Source organism: Perna viridis, chromosome 11 (assembly GCF_037379345.1).
Source record: "Perna viridis isolate PV_CMFRI_1.1 ecotype Kerala chromosome 11, ASM3737934v1, whole genome shotgun sequence".
NCBI classification, from domain to species: Eukaryota; Metazoa; Mollusca; class Bivalvia; order Mytilida; family Mytilidae; genus Perna; species Perna viridis.
In genome coordinates this window covers 12,333,634-12,359,924 of record NC_142455.1, presented here as the reverse complement: position 1 = coordinate 12,359,924, position 26,291 = coordinate 12,333,634, and the positions used below count along the sequence as shown (strand labels likewise).

The 26,291-nt window shown below is 32.2% G+C and overlaps 1 protein-coding gene and 2 long non-coding RNA genes across 6 annotated transcripts; 2 read left to right on the top strand and 1 right to left on the bottom strand.

Annotated features, from left to right (window-relative positions):
• Positions 1 to 4,169: 4,169 nt before the first annotated feature.
• LOC148603009 (complement C1q-like protein 2) lies at positions 4,170 to 6,092 on the top strand. 2 transcript variants are annotated; one of them, XM_088552428.1, is made up of 2 exons: positions 4,170 to 4,637; positions 5,610 to 6,092. In XM_088552428.1, the coding sequence occupies exons 1-2, from the start codon at positions 4,553 to 4,555 to the stop codon at positions 5,891 to 5,893; spliced, it is 369 nt and encodes a 122-aa protein (XP_088408554.1). In that variant the 5' UTR covers positions 4,170 to 4,552; the 3' UTR covers positions 5,894 to 6,092. The 2 variants fall into 2 exon arrangements, with proteins under 2 accessions (XP_088408554.1, XP_088408553.1); XM_088552427.1 differs by having other exon boundaries at positions 4,170 to 4,655.
• A 10,981-nt stretch (positions 6,093 to 17,073) lies between these two features.
• On the top strand, positions 17,074 to 21,485 carry LOC148603008 (uncharacterized). 3 transcript variants are annotated; one of them, XR_015916726.1, is made up of 3 exons: positions 17,074 to 17,150; positions 17,697 to 17,769; positions 21,318 to 21,485. It is a non-coding gene; the product is annotated as an uncharacterized LOC148603008 (long non-coding RNA). The 3 variants fall into 3 exon arrangements; XR_015916725.1 differs by lacking the exon at positions 17,074 to 17,150 and adding an exon at positions 17,206 to 17,301; XR_015916724.1 differs by lacking the exon at positions 17,074 to 17,150 and adding an exon at positions 17,308 to 17,482.
• Positions 21,486 to 23,664: 2,179 nt separating this feature from the next.
• LOC148603007 (uncharacterized) lies at positions 23,665 to 25,416 on the bottom strand. Its single transcript, XR_015916723.1, has 3 exons — positions 25,270 to 25,416; positions 24,452 to 24,607; positions 23,665 to 23,981 (listed from the first exon to the last, which is right to left on the bottom strand). It is a non-coding gene; the product is annotated as an uncharacterized LOC148603007 (long non-coding RNA).
• Between the last annotated feature and the right edge of the window lie 875 nt (positions 25,417 to 26,291).

Below are 26,291 nucleotides of genomic sequence, written 5' to 3'. Positions count from 1 at the left end.
TTTCATGACTAGATGGAACGATGCTTCTTCGAGAGAACCACTTAGGTTTCGCACTAGCGTAAACAGCGTTTGACACGTGTCACAAAGCTGCATTATTGGTACTTTATTATCCTCACTTACTCATGGCGGGTGCTGCAGGTGGAGCAGGACATACTCATCCTTCCAGATCACATGATGTTCTTCCCGAATTGTTGTTGGAGTTTATATTGTTTGTGCTTTAATTTCTGTGTGACGTCTTGTTTCCTTTATCTTAAGTTTTGATGTGTTATCCATTGAATTCGGTTTACTACACTGTGAATGCAAATTATCTCTGCTTACTATTTTCACGTTCAGGCCATATTTTTTTTATTTTGACATATTTTAGTCATCTAATGGCTGCTGCTTCTGTATTTTCTTTAGTGTCTTGTTAAGAATGAAACTTTTAAAGTGCTAATAATAGGAGGAAAAATGTTACAATTTGATCTAATGCAAAGACTTGATGGAGTTTTCACTATATTTAGTTTCAATGGTATTGAATTAAAACGTGAGAAAAACACAAGAATTACTGAAAAAGAGACAGGGCACTATAGGCAAGAGAAAAAAGTAAAGTTTATATAAAAAAGATAAACATCAAGACGAAAAGGATATTTATAAAAACCGCAATAACCCTTCCTTTTTCATATTTAATATAATGCCCGGTATGTCACCGAGTATGTTGGCATTTTTTAATAGGTTCATCTCATTAGGTGGGTTCTTTTTTTTTTTTAAAGCAAAATGGAGTGTGATTTGAAAATTTTGTGTGAGTTGAGGATAAGGTTTATTCCAAGGGAAAATTATACGAGGTCTTTACTCGTTATCTTTATCAGTACAAATGTGAAAACCTTCCACATAAAAATGGCTTAAGCGTATATACATGCATGTTCAATGTTGTAGCTCTACAAAAGTTATTTTTTTCATTAAGTGGAGGACACAAAAGTCACATATCTAAGTGATTCATTTACCATAATGGAAAAAAAATCCTCAAATTTATATCATTCAAAACACAAAATGTTTTTAATATTTCTTTTCAATATCACATATTTCTATTGATTTGAGACAAGTCTATTTTTATAAAAAAAAAATAATTCTTCCCTGAACTTCATATGTTCTGCCCTGGAAAAGGCATTTCATATAGAATTGGTGGGTTAGAATATGTTTAGTAGTACGCTAAGTTTCCGCTGCCGTTATGGTTAAAGCAAAGAACTTAATATTATTATCGCGTTGAACGTTGTATTGCCAGGAAAATATTGTTTTACATATATTTGAAGGGCTATATGTCCCATTATATTGATTGATCGATTGTCTATGATTAATCGTCCTATAACAGATATTTCATAAATTCCAGGATGAGAAAAGTTGACCACTTGAGCATAACCAGATTTATGCTGGTGCTATATGCTAAGTCGACCTTTATTGCAGGCATGGTGACCAAATCGGAGACGTTTTTCTGACCTAGAACTAACAATTTATTACATTATCCCTTCAAATACAGCGTGCCAAACACTTATCCGATCCATGATCAAGCCAAGTCGAAAATAAATCTGGTAAAATATATATAATCCACCAGAGCAAAAGATGCTTCTTCATATTACACTTGGTATTGTAAGTTAACTACCTGTCAGACTGAATTCATTATAAGGATTCGGTTCTGTATTGAATTGTGCATGAAAATGTATCAAAGCGTGATGTTTTGAGGGTGCACGTGAGAAGTGCAGTTTTTCAAATTATTATAACATTATATCATATTTATGTTTAAAAAAGTATATTTTATCCTACTTTTTAAGGATTGTATATATAATTTTAGATTTTATGTATAATCACCTTCTTAAGCCAGATGGGGCCAAGATAAAAGTTTTTGTTCTTATGAAAGCAGTACGCTAACTGTTCAATGCAGTGTAGTGACGATAATCAACTGAAAGCTTAAATCGCTGAAGCGATTTTCAATACTGCTTTAAATGGAATTCATGAGCTTAAAAATAGGGGGTGATTATTGCAGTCCTGTGTGTGGTAGCCATGATGTAGTGTGTGTAAGGGATAGCCATCCAAAGTTTTTTTTTGATAGATATTATACTTGTATGGTAATAATATTTTTTACGAATTTTTGCATATGATATGCTTATAAGTTAAATAATAATTTTTTACAATGGTTAAAGAGAAAAGAAAACTCTTTCATTTTCTGTCAAATGTGGTTGCTTTCTTAGGGAACTGTTAAATTATTTTATGACCCATCAATTGGCGATTAAAAAACTGTTTGTACTATTGGATATATTTGTATATGATACAAACATTTCTTTGGTAAAAAAAAACATTCCGTGTGATTAATTTCACCATGTGCCATCAATATCATAGGAACTGCCTGGTTATTAAATGGACGGTCTCTTAAAACTGCATTGTATTTTTCGATGAATGGTTATGTACACTCTGCCTGTCTTATTGCTATCTGGATAAACTTCTAAACTGCTATTATACTGACCATGTTACTCATAATGCAGACCATTCTCCAAACAGAGGAGGACAAATTTCCAATTACAATAACTCCATGTTTCCCAAAATTTTACTCAATAGTCTATTAGCATTGAATTGTATGTCATTATTCCTTTGTCTTTGGGCTTCACTGTGTATTTCTACCAATGAAAGTGTCAGTTAATGTAAATATTTGTAAGAATCATGCAAAATGGGAAAAATCAAAAACACTTTGGATGGCTATCCCTTACACATACTACACGCCTGATCTGACAAAGTAGTATAACTCAAGAATACCTTTTTTTTTTATTTAAAAAACCTTTTTTACTCTCTCCATCACTGGCATTGCTCAGGAATTTTTCAACAGAAATTTAGAAAAAAGAGGTTTTTGACAGATTTATCTGCCCTTGATATTGTCATTTTCAGAGCATTTCAATGAAATTGTAACTCAATAGTCCAGCATGATATGGAACATCGTGTCTGTTTTCCTTGAATCTGATGGTGTAAAAAAAAATACGCCATCAAAATGATAGTTTTTTTATACCATGTTACCCGTACTGCCTGATTCTTACAGGGACTACTTTTAAGTAGTCATTCAGTCTAAGCATAACATATACAACGCACAATTCAAGTTTAAAACGGCTCTTTTTTTCTATATTTTAACAATCACATATTTGATGAACCCTTATGCAAGACGTTGGCATTACACGGTGTTTTCATTGTCTAATGGCGGAAGAATGATACAAAAATTGCAGTTCGTGCTTAACAGGAAAATAAGATACTGTCCCTTCATATTCATTCTGTCAATATAGTTAGTGATGAATTTATTGTCAGAAATAAAACTTCAATAAGCAAAGAAAGTCTGAAAAAAAAATCAGCTTCATTTAAATGTCTACTCTTAATTGATGTTTTGACTTGATATAATCAGACTATGATTCCGTAGAATCTTATGGATCACAGAGTAATTCAGAAAACAAGATCAGAAATTCGTTGTAAATTTTAGTTCTCAACTACGTTTTAAAACCGCTGTATCTACGATTATGATATAATACATTGAAAATATTCATGGCTATAACTCTGACAAAGAACATTTGCTAGTATCCATTATATATCTACCAAAAAAAAAGCTCTTGAAACTTTGTACGTATTTTTCGTATACAGCAGTGAAATAATTAGAAGCTATGTTTCATATTTTCACGATCGCGGCAAATTGTAGGAGATATAAAGTATTTTGACTCCCGATAATGTACATGCTTTTCTATCAAACTTTATGTTTGTGTATATACAAAGCACAAATGAAATGTTAACATGTTCGAAGGCTCTACTCATAAATAACATGTACTTGTGTATAAATTGTCCGGAATTGTCTTGATTGCATTTGATAGTCATTTATACGACTGAACTGTTAAACCATCTTTTTACAGAAATTCGCGTTGCTGTTTTTTTTTTCGGTGTCTATCTCTTATATCTTTTTTCCTTAATTGTTCTTTTAGCCACTTAAATGTTACCTATGTTCTTTTTTTTCACGACCTCGAAAAAAAAATATTTTTTTGCATTTATTTTTCACGTCAATTCTTATCTGGGGCGTTAAGGTCAAATCTACTTTATCAAGATTGGTGTTAAGTACATGCACATGCAAGGCTAATTCATGTTATATATATCTATAAGTCAGATAACTGGTAAGAAGAATTTCTTGATAAGAACAGTTTTTTTTTCTTGTGACATTTCTTAAAAGTCCATGCTGATGCACTTACCCAAGTTGCAAATATGAGAAATCTGTTCTTATTATTTTTTCCTTGTGTTTTGGATATTTGCTTCGCTACCAATTTGATGGGAACCCATGAAGATCGAATAGAAAAAATAGAAAAAATGGTCTCTCGATTCTTTGAAATTACAACTGCCCAAGGTATCGAAATAAATGATTTGCAACAAGTGGTAGCTAGTCAACAGCAGGAAATAGTGCATTTGAAATCAACTGTCACTATCTTGAAACAATGCCAAGTGAACCAAGGAAAGGATTTATTACTTTTAAGATCGCTTCTTGTGAAATCAAATCCTGTTGTTAATAAGAATGACCAATCAAACGTTTCCGACAAGTATTGAAGAAAACGTTCGACTGCTAGTGGATATTTCTGCTCTGTTGCCATCAAACAGTGGTAAGAAGAGTTTTTATGGTATGAACATTATTTATAGATTGGCACCTAAAATCAAATGTAAGCCTAAAACATTTGTACACTTATTGACTACTTTTTCAAATTAAATATGCATCCTGTAATATTGGAACAGACAAATCTACAAAACCTTGTCATTTTTGTGATGCTTTCTAGTGTGGTAAACGCATTTTCAACAAACGGTAACTATTGACCAAACTTTACGGCAAACGTGATGACTTTTATTCAGAATTATCAATTTTCCTTTCATCTGTGGCAACATTCCTTCAACACCTGCGTATCACACCTCATACGTTAAGCCAGAGCTTGCCAAAACTACACATACTTGTCACAAGATTGAAATCATCACTACAGAAGTTTTTATGGTCGTCATCATAAACTCATGGATCGTTATAGTGTATCCATTTGCGCCATGAAAACTGCTTTGTTCAACGTGTTATAGTTTTCCTTTCCTCTTTCGCCTACCCCGTACTTAACTTTTATGAGCAACTCGCCGAGTATTTCTGGAAAAGCAGAGGATACTTACCCTACCGTTACACCAGATCCATGCTCCCAGTTTTTAGTGGAGTCCGAGTTGCTCATTTGCTTTTGTTACTTTCTGTGTATGGTTTTGGTTGTTTTGTGTTCTTTGTTGTGTGTGTCTGTTTTCCATGTCAGGTCTTTGTCCCAGGATTGCATTCTATTGATTACCGTCAAAATCTTGGTTCCCTTGAGTTATCTTTCTCAGTGTTTACAGTAATATTAACATGAAGGATTATACAAAACTGCAGATGAAAGCAGTTAAACTTTTTTTCAATTTTATGAAAAAAAAGGGATTTTGAATACTCTTGCTTGGTTAAATAATAAACTATATATGAAACAAAATCAAAGATTGCAGTTACATTATGACCAAGAGAAGCTGTTAAAATACAACTTCCGTTTATTTTTATCTTGTTAAAATAATTTGTGTAATTTTAGCAAAAAGGCTTTTGACTCCTGTAACATCAACACTATCAGCTCCTGTGACAGTAGTAGCCTTTGATGCCCATCTCAGTCACGATGAACCAGATCCAGGACCTCACCTTATCGTTGCCTTCGATGTCGTTACAACGAATATTGGAAATGCTTATAACAATAATAACGGTGCTTTTACTTGCCCTATTAACGGAGTATATAGATTTACATATGCAATTAAAATGCTTAGCAATAATTACGGTGTTTTTGAGTTGGTGAAAAAAAGTTCTTTGTATTACAAATGTTAATACCTTGCAAACACATATCGGTTTGTTTGCTACCGGAAGTGTTATAGTCAACCTTCACATTGGTGATATAGTATATGTGAGAACTAGTGCAGTGCATGGAGCAAACGGAACGATATCTAGCAGTAGTTTGGGATGGCCACACTTCAACGGATGGCTCATCGCACCCTTATGAACATATAAGAAAACAAAAATTACAAAATCTGATCACTAAATACATTTATTCTATTTGTTTCTGTGTTTTTTTGCTTTAATTTCTTCATTACCGACTTTTAATTGTGTTTTCGTCAACCATAAAAAGGATGATTTAAGTATAAACGCAAAGCGCAAAAAAAATACTAACAACCAAAAGCAAAAACCACCAACGACGAAAATCCAGCGAAAACAGAATAATAATGTCCTTATTTTAGTTTAGTTTTAAAGTTTAAAGAGAATAGCACAAATATAAAATATATAAAAAAGAATCAATGAACGCAATAAAAACATTAACCGTTTGCGATCGTCAATGTATTTATATAATTCTTAAGATAATGAGAACTTTACTACCATCTTCCCAAAACTGGTACAGAATACCTAATATCATCAATAATTACATAGAAAAAGAGCACTTAAACCACACTGAGGTTAATTTTTGTACGCTTAACATAAATTTATTTTATTTTTAAAACCACCATAGGTTTAATGCGTCAATTGGCAGTCACAAGACATGGTCATTAATGTTTTATGTGCCGTTATTTTACTTTCTAGTTGGTAATGGGGAATTGTCAGGGTTCTATTGTCGGGGATTTCGAGAGTTGCTAAAAGGTGTGTTCACAGTTGTTTAAATGTTTTCTCTTGTGATTTTCAATTATACGTTCATTTTTTCCATCCGATAGTTATGAAATTGTACATGCACTGCTAGCGGTGACATTCATTCTAATAGAAAACCAAACACATATATTATAATTTATGGAAATAGAAAATACTTCATGAACATGTTAATTTCGCTTTAGCAAATCTTGCAAGTCAGTATACTATTCTTTTTTTATTTCATATTTAGACAAATAAACTACAACTTTTGTATCTCCTAAAAATGAAACACTGCATAATAGGTTCAAACAAGTATAGGTATAAACTTCATCTCTTTTGATTTCTTATCAATTTCTATTCAGACAGCTATCATATATTCACCACGAAGGAGATCGAATTGTGGCAAAAAGGTCAAGCACGCTTGTTATCTGTCAAAGACACCTAATGCCACATCGCGGACGGACGCTTTTCATGCATGTTTTTGTACTTCTAACGGAATAACAATTAGACCAATAGAAGGGGTAATAAAAAAAACAAGATTCTAGCGGAAATCAAGGAATACGATTCAAGGATAAAGAATACAAAGAGAAGACAGACACACACAACAAAGGACATGAAATAACAAATATAACACTTGCATAGAAACAAAAGTAAATGATGAAAGTATTGATGACCAATGGTTAGCATGATTTTTTTATCAAATAGCAGGGAACATGTGTCGGTGCAGAATTTGAGTTTTTCCCTTAGTTTCATAAAGTATTGGAGGAAAAAAAAGATAATTTGTATGAACGTAAGCGATTCAAATGCTATATGAAGTGAACTATGAAATTTGAACACTCATAAGAAACAACTATGTTTGATCTTAAGTTGTACAACTCTAAGAGCTTTGACATCAGAGTTCCATTCCTGTAATTATGTATTAAGAGATGCAGGTATTTTAATGATAACTTGCATCATTAAAATTTATATTTTAACACAACTTTCAATTATAAAGACTAGCACTATTGTATCTGGTGGAAAAACACAAACAAACATTGAATCGCTTATATTATCCCTAGATATTCGTTTGTGTAACATGCAAATAAGATGAATGACATGCAAAGCTACTTCTCATTTGAACAATTTAGTTAAAAGGCGATAAAGTGGCTGGTTGTAGATATTATGTTATTGTTTTGTTTAACGTATTTTGATAAGTAAGAATAGTTCAGTTTTGCTTTACGATTGCACGGAGAAGATCTAAATATGGTAATTAGGCGTCATGTGTTACTTTTCTTGACTGATGTTTGTTTGTCCTGTACGGAAAGGTCGGCATGCATAAAAATAACAATTTTGAGCAGACAACTTTATTGAACTAAGAACGAAAGGTCAAGGCTATTCCCATGAGAAACACCGCTATAATAGATGTATTCTATTGTACAAGCAAACACAAGAAATGAGGCTTGTATCAAGCTGTAACAAGTCTTTAAATTGCTGATGGTGTATACGTAAGAACACATATACTATTTCAGGTTCCAGTTGGGGTTGACCGCACTTCAGTGGATGACCCATTGCGCAATTGTAATACAATGAAGTATTACTTATAAACAGATTTTGTTTAACGTTTGTGTACCCTTTCAAACAAAGTGTGGGTAGGACATATAGGACTCGCCCTGCATTCCTGTATTAACGTCTGTTCGTCAGTCGACACTTCCCATAAACTGCTAAATGGAAATGCATTTTAAAGGAAGGTTGTTCATCATATGTAGATATGCATTAAGGAAGAAGTGCTTTCCATGTCAAAGAATCATAAGAGCAACTCAACTATAACCGCTAAATGTATTTTGATGATTTTATGTAGGTCGGTTAGGTGTTAGAAGAAAATGTACATGGAGGATAAAAAATATGGTCTGCAAATTAGTGAACTAAAAGATAGCACATGAGAAAAATCGTCAAATCTATGCGCAACTAATAAGCAGTCAAGGAATTTTTATCAAGTTGTGTAGGTATTGTAGTTAGATAAGTGTAAATGAATATAACTTTTGTCGGATTACTCTCAGTGGAGATAGTTCAATATCAGATTTTTACATTGAGCATTTACCTTTAGTTGAAGGAGAGGCTTATTTTCATTGTGAATTTTCTTAGATTGTTTCTAGTTTTTACTGCTTGTGACTTTTTGCAACTGCTATCCTAACATTCGTCAACTAGCATTTTTTAATTAATTCAACTTTATTTTGAAACTCTAAAACGGTCATTTTTACAACACAGCATTGCTCATAATTAGCACTGTTTGTTAGATAATATGAACAAACGTTTCCTACTAGAAACTTAAACAAGAAAATGATTTTATGTTTGTTTGTTGTTTGTTTGTTTGTTGTGTGTTGGGGTTTAACGTCCGAGCAGCAATATTTTAGCTATATTCAGACGATGAACATGAAATTGATGATAAAATGAACAAAGAATTAAATAGAAGAGAGAGAAAAAAATATTAAAAAAAGCATAATAATCTAGGTTACCAATAAAAAACTTGCTAACTAATTCAGATGAATACGCAAAACCCCTACTTCTGTTGGGCAGTGTTTTTTAGTTTAGAGTCAAAGGTTATCGTCAGGTATTTTTTGTACTCCAAAGTAAAACCAATGTTAAATATTTGTTCAGTTCACAAATATGTTTTTACTTATCAGAATGCTAAAATAATAGAAATGCTGCTTTTCAACAGACTGTATATTACAATTGTTTGCGGTTATAGACACGTCATGTGTCCGTTTTTTTTCCAGTTACTCCTAAACAAGTAATTGCATAAAATATCCATAAAATCTACTCTATTCAGAGTTGTACCCAGGGCTCAAGTCATATTTAACATATTTATCATATACAATAATGTAATATTTTATGTTAACTACAAAAACAGGAGAATAGTACTGGTCCTTACGTACACGGCATCGCCTATCTTGAGATTTACAATATCACTGCCGGAGACAAATTGACCGCTATAAGTACTCATTGTATTTGCCTTAATAATTCTTATGACGTCTGATTTTTTTAAAAGCTAAAATGTTCCATATCCATTATACCCCACTCTTATTGTGTAAGTAAATTTATATAATCCCTTCACTGGGCAAGTAAATGCACCGGTATGTTTATTGTAACTATTCCCGAAGTTAACTGTCACACCATCGAACATTATAACATGATGAGGTCCTGGATTAGGTTCGTCGTGAGTTAAATGAGCATCAAATGTAACTATAGTGACTTGTGTTGATGGTATTGAAGTTGCAGGACTTAGCAACGTTTTTGCTGTAGACAATAAACAAGATTCATTGATGAAAAACGCATTTATTATTTATTAAGCTTTGTTAAATATAGTCAAAAAGGTTTATTCTCCGTATGCGATACCTGCATTAAATCTAACCTTCAAACTGTTTGAAACATTTTTTGTTTTAAGTGATTTTTTATATTCAAACTAGCAAAATCAAATGTCGGATCGATAAGTAATAAAACTGAAAATCCGTTTGTAAAATAATAAATAATAAAGAATAAGAACAATAATCAAGTCAAATACTGCAGATTAAAGAACAAACAAACCAAATTGAAAGGAAAAAAACAAACGAAACCAAAAACGGACAACATTCAAAATTATAAAATGTTTCAAATGTAGAAAAAATATAGATTGCATGATAGTTAAACTTTTCAAAAAGTTTTATCTCAAAGTTAAATTGAATTGGTTTCTTGACAAATTGATATAGTATGTCTCAAAGCACTCAAAGAGCAAAATACATTATAAACCTCTTTGTTGTGGCCATGGAGAGGAAATGTCTACTGATGGTCCTAATTGATCTGTTACTGATTTATGAAAATCCATTGCGGAAGCATTCAAACTCGATACTGATTTCGATTTCACAAGAAATGATTTCAAAAGGGATAATTCCTTCTTTTGGTTAATCTGGTTCTTTCGGAGGGTGTCCACAGTTGACTTCAAGTTAACTATACCCTGTCGTTGAAAAGATAAAATTTGTTTCATTTCACTTATTTGAATATTTTGAGCAATTATTACTCCAGCGAACTTAGCTATGGATTTTTCTAAATCTCCTATTCGAGCTTCATGGGTTTCCGTCAAGTGGTCAGCAGTTTAAAATTCCAAATTGCAAAGCACAAGGAAAAAGAACAAATTTTTCATTTTGCAAATGTCTTTTGCGTAAAATGACGTAGTCCAAATGCCAATTTGTTTTATAACTTATCATATTCACACTTAGTAAACCCAACAAGTGAAATGACATACCTTGAATTTTGCATTGTTTAATGATAAGAACCAATAATCTTTCAGAACGAAACAAAGCTTAGAGTACATAATGGCTGCAGGTCAGGTCAATGCTTTTTTTCTAACATAAATTAATTTACGACAATGCGTTTGTCATTCAAACATTTCAAAACTTTGGGTTATATGTTTATGCTTCTGTTTACCTTTTTCTATATATGACCTTGAGACTGAAAAAGAAAACAAAAACCAAAAACAAAACAGCAACAACAACAACAAAAACATATCAATCTAATTGACAATTTGACAAATTGACAATCTTCGTCAAGAACTCGTGGGTCGTTACTGTGTATTCATCTGCGCCATGAAAACTGATTTGTTCAACGTGTCATAGTTTTCCTTTCCTCTTTCGTTTACCCCGGACAACTTTTTATGAGCAACTCGGCGGATGTTTCCAGAAAAGCAGAGGACACTTACCCTACCGGTGCATCTGGTCCATATTCCCAGTTTTAGTGCAGTCCGAGTTGTTCAGTTGCTTTTGTTGCTTTGTGTGTATGATTTTGGTTGCTTTGTGTTCTTTGCAGTGTTTGTCTGTTTTCCATATCTGGTCCTTGTCCCTGGAAAGCATTCGTTTGATTACTGATATAACCTTGGTTCCCTTGATTACTCTTTCAATTACTGGCCATGGCATTACGATTATGTATGTAAGTGTAATATAATGATGGATGATTCAAAATATTGAGTATATGAAATATATATGATATGTATATGATATATATATGAGTCAATGATAAACCGATGTCATAAACCTTAATGAAAATGGAATGACAATTATTGCCCAAGAATCATGCAGAGAATAATATTTCAATATTATTGTAAATTCATCCCGTAGACTCTTTTACCAATTAAAAGTAATAAAAGTACATTAAATGCAAAGCCTAATAAATAGGGAAAAATGAATTTGATATAAACTAAAATTAAAATATCGGCGGGAAATATTTTTAATAGAATTCAACTACACAGATTTGTCTACCTTGATTTATATCCTAACCTTATATACGACTCTTATGGGTATTTGTTTTCAAAGATTTCATTCTCTGTTTCGAAAGTGGACAAGTATCTCATTTTCTCACAAAACAGACAAGGATATTACTATTTTAGCCATGTGACATATGACATTTTCTTATCACAACAAGAACAACTACATTTTAACTTCTTCTAATTGCCGACGTAACACTTTAAAATTTATTTTTTATGGAGACTATAGATGATGCACCCTGGTAGTATAGAGAAACATGGACTGCGGCTTGGAATTTATCAAATGACAATTTTATAGCATGAGGAAGTTGGCATTGTGGGGCGAAAAATTGCTAGAAATCAAAATCATTCTAGTGTTCATCATTGATCCTTTACTTCATTTAAAACGTATTTACAAGAAAGAAAAATCTAGAAAAAAATTTGCAACTTTACACCCTATATTAATAACACAAGTAACTGCTATGTACTGACATAATAGCAAAACATAATGAAGTTGGGGAGGGGGTGAAACACTGAATACAACATTTAGGTATTCTGCCAGGATGTTCACCAGAAAAGAAGTAATTATTCATCAATGTATATATCAACCACAAGGCCAAAAGCATTCATCATCATTAAGAAAATTTTCCACACCAAAGCACTAATATCATATATGGCACATCCATAAAACTGACAATGAATCTTTAACAATAGTATTTGTATCCTTTAAGTGGAAATAATTCCTTAAGAATAGATTATAGAAATAAAGCAGTTTTGGATTTACATGTAGATGCTGTACAACGTGTGTCTGCCACTGACAACCTATTTAACTTCTTTAGAATTAAAATATCATGCCAATATCTCTCTGAGAAAACAGATTCACTTTTAATTTCCATAACATGACATGCATGGACAAGCTCTTTATTTTCATGATAGTTTAAAAAAATCTGTTTCTCTTTTAATCGAAATCTTTTAATAATTTTCAAACAATACCCTTTAATGAATAAATTGTATTATCCAGGATTTCAATGAACACTAGGAATCACCATTAAATGTATGTTCATGTACAAGTATAATAAGTGGAAAACCTCATGAACATTTATTATTTGATACAGGAAATGATAGATGGGGAACAGCAAAGTTTCAATCACTTTGCATTCTTTCACACTTGTAATTAAGACTCATTTCCTTGCGAAAAACAAAACACACACAAAAAAAAACAAAAACATAAACAAACAAAACAAACAAACAAAAACAAACCCCACCCCCATCAAAAACAAGTAAACAAAACCCAGAAAAACATTTGAATGTGTATACTGGTATATTCTACACAAAAAAACATACATGCACTGTTACATTTTAAATACTCCAAACACAAATATTATAGTTATTTAGCTTTTTGACAGACAAAGTGGTTTGAGGACTATTTTCAAGGTACCAAAGCAGGGAACAAGCTTTCCAAGGGCCTGGCAGCCAGTACTACTGAAAGTTGTATTGGACCCCTAAAGGAAAATTATCTTTTATGAATAAAATTTAAAATTACATTTACCAATGAAAAAAAAATATGATCAATATTTATCAGTGTTTCCTGTAGGTTGTACTTAATTCCTTTAGGTCATTTGGCCGCCAAATCAGAAAACAATCCCAGACAGTGAATCCTAAAAGGGACTAGGTTGTACGGTATAAAGCCAGTACAAAAAATATTCACCACATTGGGAATCAGGCTTATAGTCGTTTTTCATTTTTACGAAATGCAAGCCTCTCTGGCAAGTTTTCCAAAGGGATGTACCCCAACGCCCATGACAACCTGGTTTGCGGTCTCATTGGAGAAAGGGAAAGCAGTAAACATTTTTAGTGGAAACTTAAACTATTATCACTTCGGTAAATACATGAATGGTTTGAAGTAAGTTATTCAAAAGAATCGAAGTACCTATCGCGGCTCTTGAATATCTGATTTTGAAGTCTACTGCTATCCATTGCTCCAATTTGACAGTAAACCAGTCGGTCAGATGACAAAGTTGTAAAAAGTTACTCCCCTTTCCTAAAAATATTTAAAAATGAAGCCAAAGTCTGGAATATTTAAAAGGACTTTTCAATGCCAATTCAGTACAGTGAACCATACATTGTAAATTTTTGTACATGTGCAACTACATAATGTGCATTTGTACTTTATTCAGTAGTAATCGGAATGTTTTAGGCCTTTTGATTTCTTATTTTCCAAGATATTAATTATATCCGTACATTTGTCTTACCTGTCTTTATTGAATCCATGATTACTTGCGATAGAGTTTTCGTGATTCTGTCCAACATTTATCAATACATCATTTTGGTCTATCCTTCACACACATATATCGCAACACTAAAAAAATGTTGTTCTGTGTTATTCCAAGGCCTTTAAAGAACCGCTATAATTCATGCTAAATGACAGTCTGCATTAGGCTCGTAGCCAAATTTTTGAATGGTTAAGCAGTGTTTCATAACAATCCACGATCTCCACTAGTCCAGCTTTATTACCCATAATTACGTCAATCTTTTTTCTTGAAAAAGTTAGATACAGACCCATCCGATAAAAATATACTCAAGTAAGAGTTAATCATCAGCTGTTTACGTTTCATTATAGCGTAGAATATGATCGTTTTCCAAACAAAAAATGAAGGAAAAGAATTCGGGGGATTGAAATATCAAAATTTTTAATTGGCCAAAGCGGACCAAAGTAATCTCGTCCCAAATATTGCTTTTATATAAAATATTGTTTTTTAATTTGAATTTCAGTGGTATTTAGAGTTTTTTCCGATTTTAGTCTTGTAGTTGACAGCCTTCAATGTATAAATTGTATGACAATTGGCACATGGCATATATAACATATAAAAAAACTGCTCAACAATTTTCGAATTTTAACGAAAAATACTTTTTTTTTCAAGTGCATAAAAAGTTATGAAAATGTAAATATCCCAGCTCGACATCTTACAAATAGGTAATTTAAAGCAACGCTGATATTTTAAAAGTAACTATAGTTAATTTTAAGAGTTACTTCGGCTATGACATGCTTCCGAGTTACCCATGTCAAAACAGAAGGAAAAAAAACCTACATATTCATTTACTTGGCAGCGTGCCAATTTTTAAAAATAAACTACAAAACTTTCTTTCTTAAACTTAAAGGAGAGTTGTTCTTACACTTTTTCAAAATTGTTTTGTATTTAACATTCTAACACTAATTCTTCAACAAAGAAAATAGTCCAAATTTAATGATGAAAAATCGAGTAAAATAAAAAAAAAACAATATATGTTAATATTTAAAAATGACTGTTACCATAGATTAAACAATGTATGACAAGAATAATTAGCATTTTTGGGAATCTTAACTTACTACCTTCCAAACCAAACATAAATTTTCAGTCCATGCGAAAATGACTTTTGGACAAAAAATGAGTTTTTGCATGGTTTTCTCAAAGACAGCCCCTTATGATAAAAAAAAGTTTATGAGAGGTACTTATTTGCAACTGAAATGGACGGTATAATAAAACGTTTTGTTTTCCCGGCTCAGCTCAGGCAAATGCTACTACATTAAATGTCATTTGAAAGAGGTGGTGTCCATTCCATCAGCTACGTTCTTGATAATTAATAGTTTAAACGGCATTTGTATATCTGTCCTCTTTAACTGTGCAGTATTTTGTCCCTCATTCGATACTTTATGGTTCTGAATGCTTTTTTTTATAGTATTTTTCCCAGTACTGCTGATAATAATTATTCAGATAAAATATGTGGACCGGTATATCATACCAAAACTTTCCAAAATAATATGATTACCCGATGTACCTGGCAATGCCATTTTGATAGATAGGAATTGTATTTTGAATTAATACGATGAGTAGCATAACATTGGAATAATTGATTAAGATATCATTCAATCTCATAGCAGAAAGTTACAATTCTTAGGTTATGTTTAAGGTGTACTATGTTGACATATTTTCTGTTATTGGCAAGATAACATTAAATTAGGTCACCTTTTTCAACATGAGCGGTGTTTTACACTAAGAGTCGAAAAACGGTTTCGTGATTTTTAGCAACACGTTGAATATAATTATATCCATATACTTAAATATTTGACTATATACAGTCAGTGTAACAATAAATAGGTAGAAATCCTAAGATATTTAATTCTTTAATCAAGTATTGTATTTAACTATGGGAGTAGAAGTTATCAACAAGGTTGCTACTTATGATAACCCACCCATGTTCTAAATGCTAAAGTTATAATGCCCCATGAAAATACTTTTTTAATTTAGTCATTGAAAAAAAGAAAGACAAAGTGGACTCACCTTCTTCCTTGATTTTTCCCATTTCATTATTGAGTGGTTTGAATTATTTCCCCAATCGAGATGATAAAATTTTAATATTTATATGTAATATAATATAACATATAAGTATTCAACCTACCATCAGTGTTACTATGCATAAAGGTTGGAGTAAAAGCCTGATGGAGAGTTTGTTTCCCTAATGGAATATTTAGAAAATTTGTAAAATGTAAAACGATTTAAACCTTATGTTAAAATTAAATTTTTGAATAGTGGCTAAAAGCCAAATACATATTTATGTATAGTTATGTCTTTAAAACAGGCAGGGGTCATTCGTCATATCTCAATATAATCAATGCAATTGTTCAAATACATTTGTTACGTTCAAGTACAACATTTCCCTTTTTCATGTCATGGATCTGCTATATATTGTGAAATACTATTAACTGCTTATATTTCTAGCGGGAATGGCCCCATGAGGGAATATCAATTAAACATCAAAATATATTTGGGATTAAGAAATACATGCATAATTACTCATAAGCTTCTGCCTGGTTTAAAGGTAGGGTTGTCCTTGAAACAAAAAAAACAAAAAACAGGATTAGAAAGGAAGAAAAATGTATTTTATTTTTTCTTACTTTTCATCGTGTTTAATCTTGACTTCCTGTATAGATGAATTATAATGCAAATTTATTTAGAAAAAAAAAGAAAGTTTAATCATAATATAAAAAGCAGAGAACATCACTTACGATGGACAAGTGTTCAACAATGCTTTAGTTATGACGTCAATGTTTTAGATTGTCCTATTCATATAAAAAAAGGAAATGTGGTATGATTGCGAATGAGATAATCATCCACTAAATGAAAAGCAGCGAACAATTAAACTTCTACAGGTCACCACGTGGTCTACGTAAAATCTACTATGCAGGTTTGTCACGGAGAATAATAGATATTTCGTAGTAAGGGACACTGTACATGCATGTCCTATCTTGACTGGTGCATAGTTGTCTGATAAGAAATGTTATGTTAAATCATAGCACGCATGACATTCATAATCACAGATGCACCATACCCGGAAGGTTAGGTCAATATTTATAATTGAAATTTGGTATAAAAACAGTGGCATTAATTGTTTCACAAATTAATAACACAATGTGGCTCGAGTCGGTTTGCTTCTTTTTCGGCTTGTTGAACTTGTCTTTTGCTGATTCAAAGATCGAAACAAATGCCAACCGGATTGACCTATTAGAAGAATCTATCGTATGTTTTAAAAATATTATATCTTTTCAAAACGATGAAATCGGTAACTTGAATCAAATTTTGTTCAACCAGCAAATTGAAATCGAATACTTCAAATCTGGTGTCGATACGGTCCGAAAAAGTCAAGTCATTCAAGTGAAAGAGTTATCATTTCTGAAATCTATTCTCATGTGTACTAAATCTGTTTTTTGATTTGTGATTGCCACCTTCCAAGGAAGTATTTGAAGGTGAAACCACAGTTCATCGACCTCAAGTCGAAAAGTCAAGTGTCATGCCAGTCCTCAGAGGTAAGAATATTTCTTCCGACAATATCTTTTAAAGAAAGTAATGGCTACTTGAAAAGGTAAAAGAGTGAATAGAAAAATTCAAAAAAACAAAACAAAACAAAATAAAAATAACCAAAAACAAACAAACAAACAAACAAACAAAAAGAAACACGTTTAACATAGATAAACAGAATTATAGAGCAATCGTACTAGAGACCTAAAAGAAAACAATATTGCTTAAGTAACCAGTGGCATATCAGATCCATAAAACAAGCTTGAGAAAAAGCGTTGTCTTTTAGGTTTTAAAACGCTGTGAATATCAGAATACCTACATATATCATCTGTCCATAGAGACAAGCTGAAGGTTTTTATTTAATCATTTTCTTTTGATGTTTGTTTGTTGGGGTTTAACGTCCGAGCAGCAATATTTGAGCTATATTCAGACAATGAACATGAAATGGATGATAAAAGGAATATGAAATGAAAACAAAAGGATGGTTCACAAGGACAATAGGGTCGACAAATTTTGATTGCCACTGGAAAAAGGGGGATGGGTAAGGTAGGGCAATTTAGCCTCCTGTGGCGGAGCGCAAAGGTTCCTACTCCTATCGAATACCACAGCAGGGTTCTTTAACGTGCGAGGAACGTGGCATCTTTCCCAACACGGTGCACCACTATGGTTTGCGGTCAGGTTTTCCGTATTATAGCCTGACAACCCCAGCATGTAACACATCCCAGTTACTCTGTTGGCAGAGCGCCCTAGCCCCCGGCTAGGGTTCTGAGCACTATTTAGTCGCCTTTTACGACAAGCTTAGCGCTGCTGCAGGACTATTCTTTTAACACCCGGACCTGCACGGGTGGACAAAAAATGACAAAAAGAAAAACATACAAACAAACAAACAAACCCCCTTCTATTAAACCCGAACAAACTTGCTTTGTAATGATAACTAAGTGCTTCAAAGAATGTTAACACGCGTAAACTTATGGACCACAGGCAAAACATTTCTGACTTTATGTTCGACTTATTTTATCTTAGTTTTTACAACTGCAAAGAGTCGAAAAATTAAAAGGCGTCTACATACTTTCATATATATATAATATCAACATACAGGGTGCAATTATGAACTGTACTGATTTTCATTTGCATAATTTTTGCAATATCTTGATATATTATATACAACAAAATTATCAAAATACCATGATTTTACCACGGATTATACTTACTTAGGCAAAACATCTTCTTGTTACCAAAAAAACTTATTAATAATTTAAAAAAATAAAAGGCGATTTGGTGTCTTAGAAAACACACGTAAACACCTACAAATGCTGCTTGCTGAAAATTGATGTACTAATATTCGGGTTTTTTTTGCGGTGGGCAGAAAACCTCGAACAACAGTTCCCGCGAATTAATTTTTTAACACTATACAACGCTAATCATGTTTTTGGAAAAGTATTCAAGAGAATCAAGATTCTAGCAGAAATAAAAAAAAATGTAATCCAGGGCGAAGACCAGACAGAGAAAAGAGATACACCCAACAAAGAACACAAAGTAACTTAAATAATACATACAAAGTAACAAACGTAAATGAGCAACTCGGACACCCGTGTATATGTTTACTTGACAGAATCCGCGAAAACTAGCAACCTCGAAAGTTAATACGTTTGTAGTATAGTTAGGTCCCTATTTTTACTTTACTGCACATGTTGTATTCTGTGCGAATTGTCATTCATATCATTCTAAAATGATATCACAGCAGGTCAAAATATATGACCTAGGTTACGTGTATGACATATCTTGATTGGTACCTGGTTGTTTGTTAAGGAAGAGGGATCTTGTTATTATAAATTAAACTACACTAAAATAGATAAATAACTTAATGTCAGTGTAATGTGCAATTGTTTTGCACAGGTTTCTGTATGTCATTAAAAACGCAGTTTATGTGTTTCATGAAATGTCGACCTTTCGCAACTTTGACGTCAATAAAACTTACCTGTGACGTTGGTCATATCATTATCATCATTTTACTACGGCTGTGTACAAAATAACTTTAAACATCTATTATTAGAATCATCTTTAAGAACTAATATATTTATTATACAGACATTGCAAAATATTTTTGTTTTTAAAAATGCATTACTTATTCTTTGTTTGTTGGTTCTGAATGATACAAATATATAAAGAGCAAACGATTGATATTAAGTGTCAGTCTCTGTAAAAATCAGGTAGTGGGAGAAACATTGCATAAAAAAAAATTTTAAGTGAAATTTGACTAGATTTCCCATATCACTTTGATAAATTAAATTATAACTTCATTGGAATGAACTGAAAATGAATATTTAAATCTTGGGACGTATGAGAGTTACAAGGAGATCAATGAGTGTTAGTGCTACATCAGTTTTAAAGATCTCGATGTAGCCAAACACTGGCTACTATACATGACAAGTGTCAGAGCTACATCAGTTTTTTAAGATCTCGATGTAGCCAAAACATTGTCCTCTATACATGACAAGTTTGTTATTATACCAGTAGTCAAAGCCCAAACAGTATGTTTTTTGTCTGCAAGACACATTACATCCAATGTTTATTATCAGGGGTAGAGGTTGAAAATAATAGCAGTAGCAAGACCTATACTGCTACCACACTCTATAAAGATGACGTATTATCTTTAAACAATCCTAATTTCGGGGATTTGATACATCGCATCTATCCAAAAGAACTTGAGATAAAGGATACTACACACACTGTGAAGGCAGCCTCATATTTTGACCTACACTTAGAAATCGATGGTAAAGGAAAACTATTGACCAAACTTTACGACGAACGTGATGACTTTTCATTCAGAATTGTCAACTTTCCTTTCATCTGTGGCAACATCCCTTCGGCACCTGCGTAGGGAGTGTTCATATCAAAACTCATACGTTATGCCAGAGCTTGCCGAAACAACGCAGACTTTGTATCGCGCTAGAACTCTAACAAATAGGCTTTTGGAACAGGGTAATGTTGCTACAAGATTGAAGTCATCACTACAGAAGTTTTATGGTCGTCATCATGAACTCGTGGATCGTTATGGTGTATCCATCTGCACCATGAAAACTGATTTATTCAACGGGTCATAGTTTTCCTTTCCTCGTTTATCTACCCCAAACTTGACTTTTTATGAGCAACTTGGCTGGTGTTTCTAGAAAAACAGAGGACGCTTACCCTACCGGTGCACCTGGTCCATGGTCCCACTTTTTAGTGGATTCCGAGTTGCTCATTTGCTTTTGTTACTTTGTATGTATTATTTTAGTTACTTTATGTTCTTTGTTGTGTATATCTGTTTTCCATGTCTGGTCTTTGTCCCTGGATTACATTATTTTGATTACCGCTATAACTTTGGTTACCATGATTACTCTCTCCAAAGACGAAATAGTAAAAAAACATAAATCAGTTCGATCTTCTACTGAAGACGATGATTCTGATTTCCGTCCAAGTATTGGATTGCAAAACTCCACAAAAATCCATACTTGGATCTGCAAAATGTACGACAAAGCCTCTTTCGTAACTTCTTTTACTTCTTTACTTTCAGCTGTCAAAGAGAGTCCTCAGTCCTACCACAACATTTGTTATTCACGAAGCGGTATCTATTCTGGATATGGATTCTGAAATACTGGAAAGATTGGGAAACACTTAATGTTACATTATTATTGAAATGTAATAGGCTAATTCCTTTATTATCATGAGACTGTCTTCGTAACATCGTTTTCAGCTATCTCATTTGATCTCAGTATCCGCTATATAATTGGAGTATTGGCCTTAAAACTTTTATACAAGCAGATTTTATACACAGCATCTACCAAAAAACCTGAGAAGGGCACTACAGACACTTTAAAATCAGCTTCATATCTTTACGTTCGCTCATCGTTTGATGGAAAGGAAAAATTCATGACCAAACCATATTAAAAACGCAATAACTCATATGTGACGACATCCCCTCAGCACCTGCGTATGGAGTTTTCATATCACAACTCATACGTTATACCAGAGCTTGCCAAAATACGCGGACTTTTTATATCGTGCTAGACTTTTCACAATATTGCTTCTGGAACAGGGTAATGTTGATTCAAGATAAAAAGTCACCACCACAGTAGCTATACATGGTTGTTATAATGAACTACTGGATCGTTATGCTGTATCAATCAGTACCATGTAAAACGTCTTGTTCGCCATGTCATTGTTTTCTTTTTCTTTTTGCGAGCAACTCAGTTGGTGTTTCTAGAAAAGCCGAGCCCGCCTTCTCTTCAAGTTTTTCTGGTCCATATTTCCAGTTTGTTTTGGAGTCAAGGTTGCTTTTTTTATATTCTTTGTTTTGTGTGTCTTTTTTTTCTTGCTAGTCTCTATCCTTAGAATGTTTCATTTAGATTTTCGCTCCAATCTTGGTTTCGTTTCCTTGATTACTCTTTACCGACTGTTCCACACATGTTTTTTAAAAATTAAACTCCCTAGTCCTATGCTGGAGCTGACTAAAATTTGGTATACAGCATTTACAACAGGTATGATAATGTCATATTTTTGTTAAACTTTGTATACCTTCAAATGTCAACTTCCCGCCTACAGTACTCGAAACGTATAAACTTGCCGTTCTATGTTTGATCGTGTATCATATCTCTCACATTGTGTGTCACACATTGTATAACGTAAACCGTGTATCCACTATCGAAAATTTTACACAGAAAATGCTAAAAATAACGAACGTTTTTGATTGGTCAATAAATAATTTCGTACCGGTAAGTTTATTTTCAGATTGTTTATATTTTAAATTGATAATTACTACTAGTGAAACTCAAATATGGTTGTAGTTTTAATATAATTGTCTATACCTCCTGTACAACATCTAAACATTGTATATATATATAGAAATGTCTTCGCAATTATGTATATGCATGTACCGAAACGTTCAACGGGCCGAAATGGACAGTTTACGTCGCATGAATTTTGTTTCATTATCATAAGTCCAATTTAACCACAATTAATTCATGTACAATCTTATTTCGTCTGCCTCAATACTGAAAAAATAAAACTTTTCAGTACATCCAAATATCATATATATTGACTCCTCACTATTTATTTTAAATACTTGATTTGAGAGAAATCAAGATGCATCCAAATGCAAAATTATAATTAAGGGAAATGGTTCTATTTTACCTAAATTTTAAGAAAATTTGTTGTCTTGCTGACTTCTAATAGATCAATATAATTTGCAGTGTCCTACATATATTGAAAATGACCATTTGTTTACTAGATATTTTAATCACCAATTATAGATATATCCAAGGTGTTATGACATCCACCTGAATACTAGGTATTACCAAATATGACATATTTTACAAAAGCTTTGAGAAATTTTGTTGTTTTGGTAACTTTCAATTGAGAAAAACTGTTTGCAATATCGAGTGTGAAGTGAAAATTGACATTGTTTAGATTATATATTATGGATTTTCAGACATATTAAGATTTATCGCATCCACCTAAAATACTGTATTTTCCATATATGAAATGATTTTACAAAAATTTTGAGAAATTTTGTTGTTTTGATAACGTTAAACAAAAAAGCGGTATGTGTTTTCCCGTTAATAGTGAAAATTGACATTTTTCTAACTAAAACGTATACTTTTTTATTTTCAGACATATTGAGAGTTATCACATCCACCTGAAGTACTATTTTTTTTCAAATATGATAAGTTAACTTTTTACACAAATTTTGCGAATTTTTTTTGTTTTCATTACTTTCAATTGAAAAAAAAACAGTTAGTGATGTACTGTATGTAGTCTAAATTGAAATTAATCAGACTGAAAACATATTTTTTGATTTTTAAAGATACATGTATTACATGTATAGTGTTTTAAAATACATTTTTCCAAATATGGTATGTTTGTACAAAAAAATGGAGAAATTTCGATGTATTAATATCTTTCAATCAGAAAATACTGTTCGCAATGTTGTGTATGCAGTAAAAATTGACATTTTTGCAGACTAAAAAGAAATATTTTGGATTTTCAGACATTAAAAGAGTATTAATTTTTTTCCAAATATGATATGTTTTTACAATTTTGTTGAAACGAAAACCCAATAAATAGCATAGAGCAAAATAATTGTAATTTGATATAAACTTCTGAATATATTTCAAACGTCTTGTTCATTTCCCAGGTGCGCCAGGAATGCAACATCCGATACTTGATTCATCTGTACCATCTGAAATATAAATTAGAAATAGAACTGCATTTTTTGTTCAAGATTTAATAAATATCTGAGACATTTCAATTGCATTTTTAAACAACAATTCGACGTACAAAATTAAATTGTAAACACGTTTTTTACATTATTCTCTAACAGTACGCGCTGGTTTTCCAGGTCATATTAATAATGTAACCAGACATCCAATATATTGACTGTATTTACACATTTTTATCATCGTGCATCACGTATTTAAAATCAATGTTTAGTGCACACAGAAAGCGTTTGACTTTACATTTTGGATTTACTTGCTAATATACAGTTGACGGACCTCTGAAGTATATTTGCATATACAGTCTAAAAAGAAAAAAATGTTTACAATCATCAGATAAATTCCCACAATATCTCTACCCCATTACCAAAGGGATCAGTAGTGTTCTGAGATAGATAATGTTGAGTTTGTATTGTATCATCATGTATTTATTTACCTGGAGTGGGATTAACACACTTTGATCCGTCCCAAACAAGTGGATCTGGACACTGTACTAACTCTGCCCTTTCTGAACGATGAATTATTTCTTCTAACTTGTAAATTGTATCTGACAAAGATCCTTCCAAATATTTAGCACGTACTCTGTGTATGTCTAAAATATGTACGAATGATTCATTGCCATTCAAATTTAGTATTGGGCATCTATTTTCCTTAGAAGAAACATAGCTATTCATAAAGACTTTTTTTACGACACAGACCTGAAATGTATATACGCACTTTTGATTATCTGAAAGTCTTATCATTAAGTTAAGAGCTACAAAACTAGATTTAAAATGTTTTGTTATTAAAGACGCTAACGAATTTTTTGTAACAACAATAATTACTAAAATACCAAACAAAACAAACAAGCAAACAAACAAACATACACAACGAAAAACAAACAGGCAATATCCTTAACTTATTAACACAAAAAGAATTGAGATGATGACCATTTTTTATAAGTATCCAGTGAGGAAAATAATGCAATAAAAGTATAACATGGCGGAGCAATGGTTTGTGTAAATAAGACATAAAATATTACCATTATCATGATCATATACAATTTACCACATAGTCCACCATAAATTAGTCATACAAAAGAATTTATTATGCCCTACAAAAATAATTGAAAACATTAAATGAATGCTTAATCCTTTATGAAAAAACACTTCGTTTTCACTTTCAAGTATATAACAATAAAACAAAAATTATGAGACAATATTTATCGGACAGTAAACATGATACTAATTTTTTCAAAGAACACAGAATACGAACCGAATCCGTTCACTAATTTTGAACTGCCATGCAAAACAATCAGAACGATACAAACTAAATTCATTGTAGTTTTCTGGATCATTTTGTAATGTTCAATCCTCCACCGTAGCAGTCAGAGTCAAAAGTAGTTCAAATGAAGTGCAGTGATAAAAGTTAAGGTATGACAAATCAGAATAAATAACAAACATAACCAAAGAGATAATAGGGACACGCTGCATTAAGCATGAGGTTGTTTACACAACGCACCTTATCAGCGACATTGGGACCGGCCATTGAAAACGCTAATTTGACCGTAATAGGGATATTGATTACGGTGACATATGCTTGCTGATGAAAATAAGCTGTTGAAATTCATTCCATTGACAAAATCGAGTTACAAATCAAATGAATTCCATTGCCATTTTGGCTTACGAAGATATGATAAAATTACCCGTTGAAAATAAACCAACCAATGAACGATTTCTACAGTGTACGTAACTCATGACCATGGCTTAATCGTATTGTTTTATAAAAAAATCATTCAGTCATCTAGTTTGAACGAGACAATAAGTTAAACTTTCATTTAAACAAAGTATAGTCTACAAAATTATTTGTTTGTGTGAAAGGAAACGGTTCCGTTACAGCATGCACATCACTCTGTGAAGGTTTTATGGCATTTGGTTTGAATTTGGAATGTTTTGGTTTTATTGAATGTGGTTTTGTTTTCTTAATGAATGTTGCTTTATTTTCCTTATCTAATATTTTGTTATATATATTAATGCCTCACGGGGCCATATTCTCATTTATATTCAAATCTCACGATATTGTGGGATAAATCATTTTTTTGATAAATTGAGTACTAGAAAAGTTTAAGTAACATAAAATCATTTCCTCTGCTCAAAATAAAATGCCTACTTTCAATTATATTCGCCGCATATTTGTTTGCTCTATCTATGAAACGGAACAATAGTTCAAATTTTTGTAATAGATAATTATTTTTTCTTTCTAGTAGGACATGCCTTATAATGTATACTCGCACCTTT

Excerpts from the sequence above, each read along its gene's own strand:
- LOC148603009 (XM_088552427.1), top strand. The coding sequence starts at position 4,553 with ATGACCAATCAAACGTTTCCGACAAGTATTGAAGAAAACGTTCGACTG. Across the intron at positions 4,656-5,609 it reads TGGTAAGAAGAGTTTTTATG|CAAAAAGGCTTTTGACTCCT; the intron begins GTATGAACATTA and ends GTGTAATTTTAG.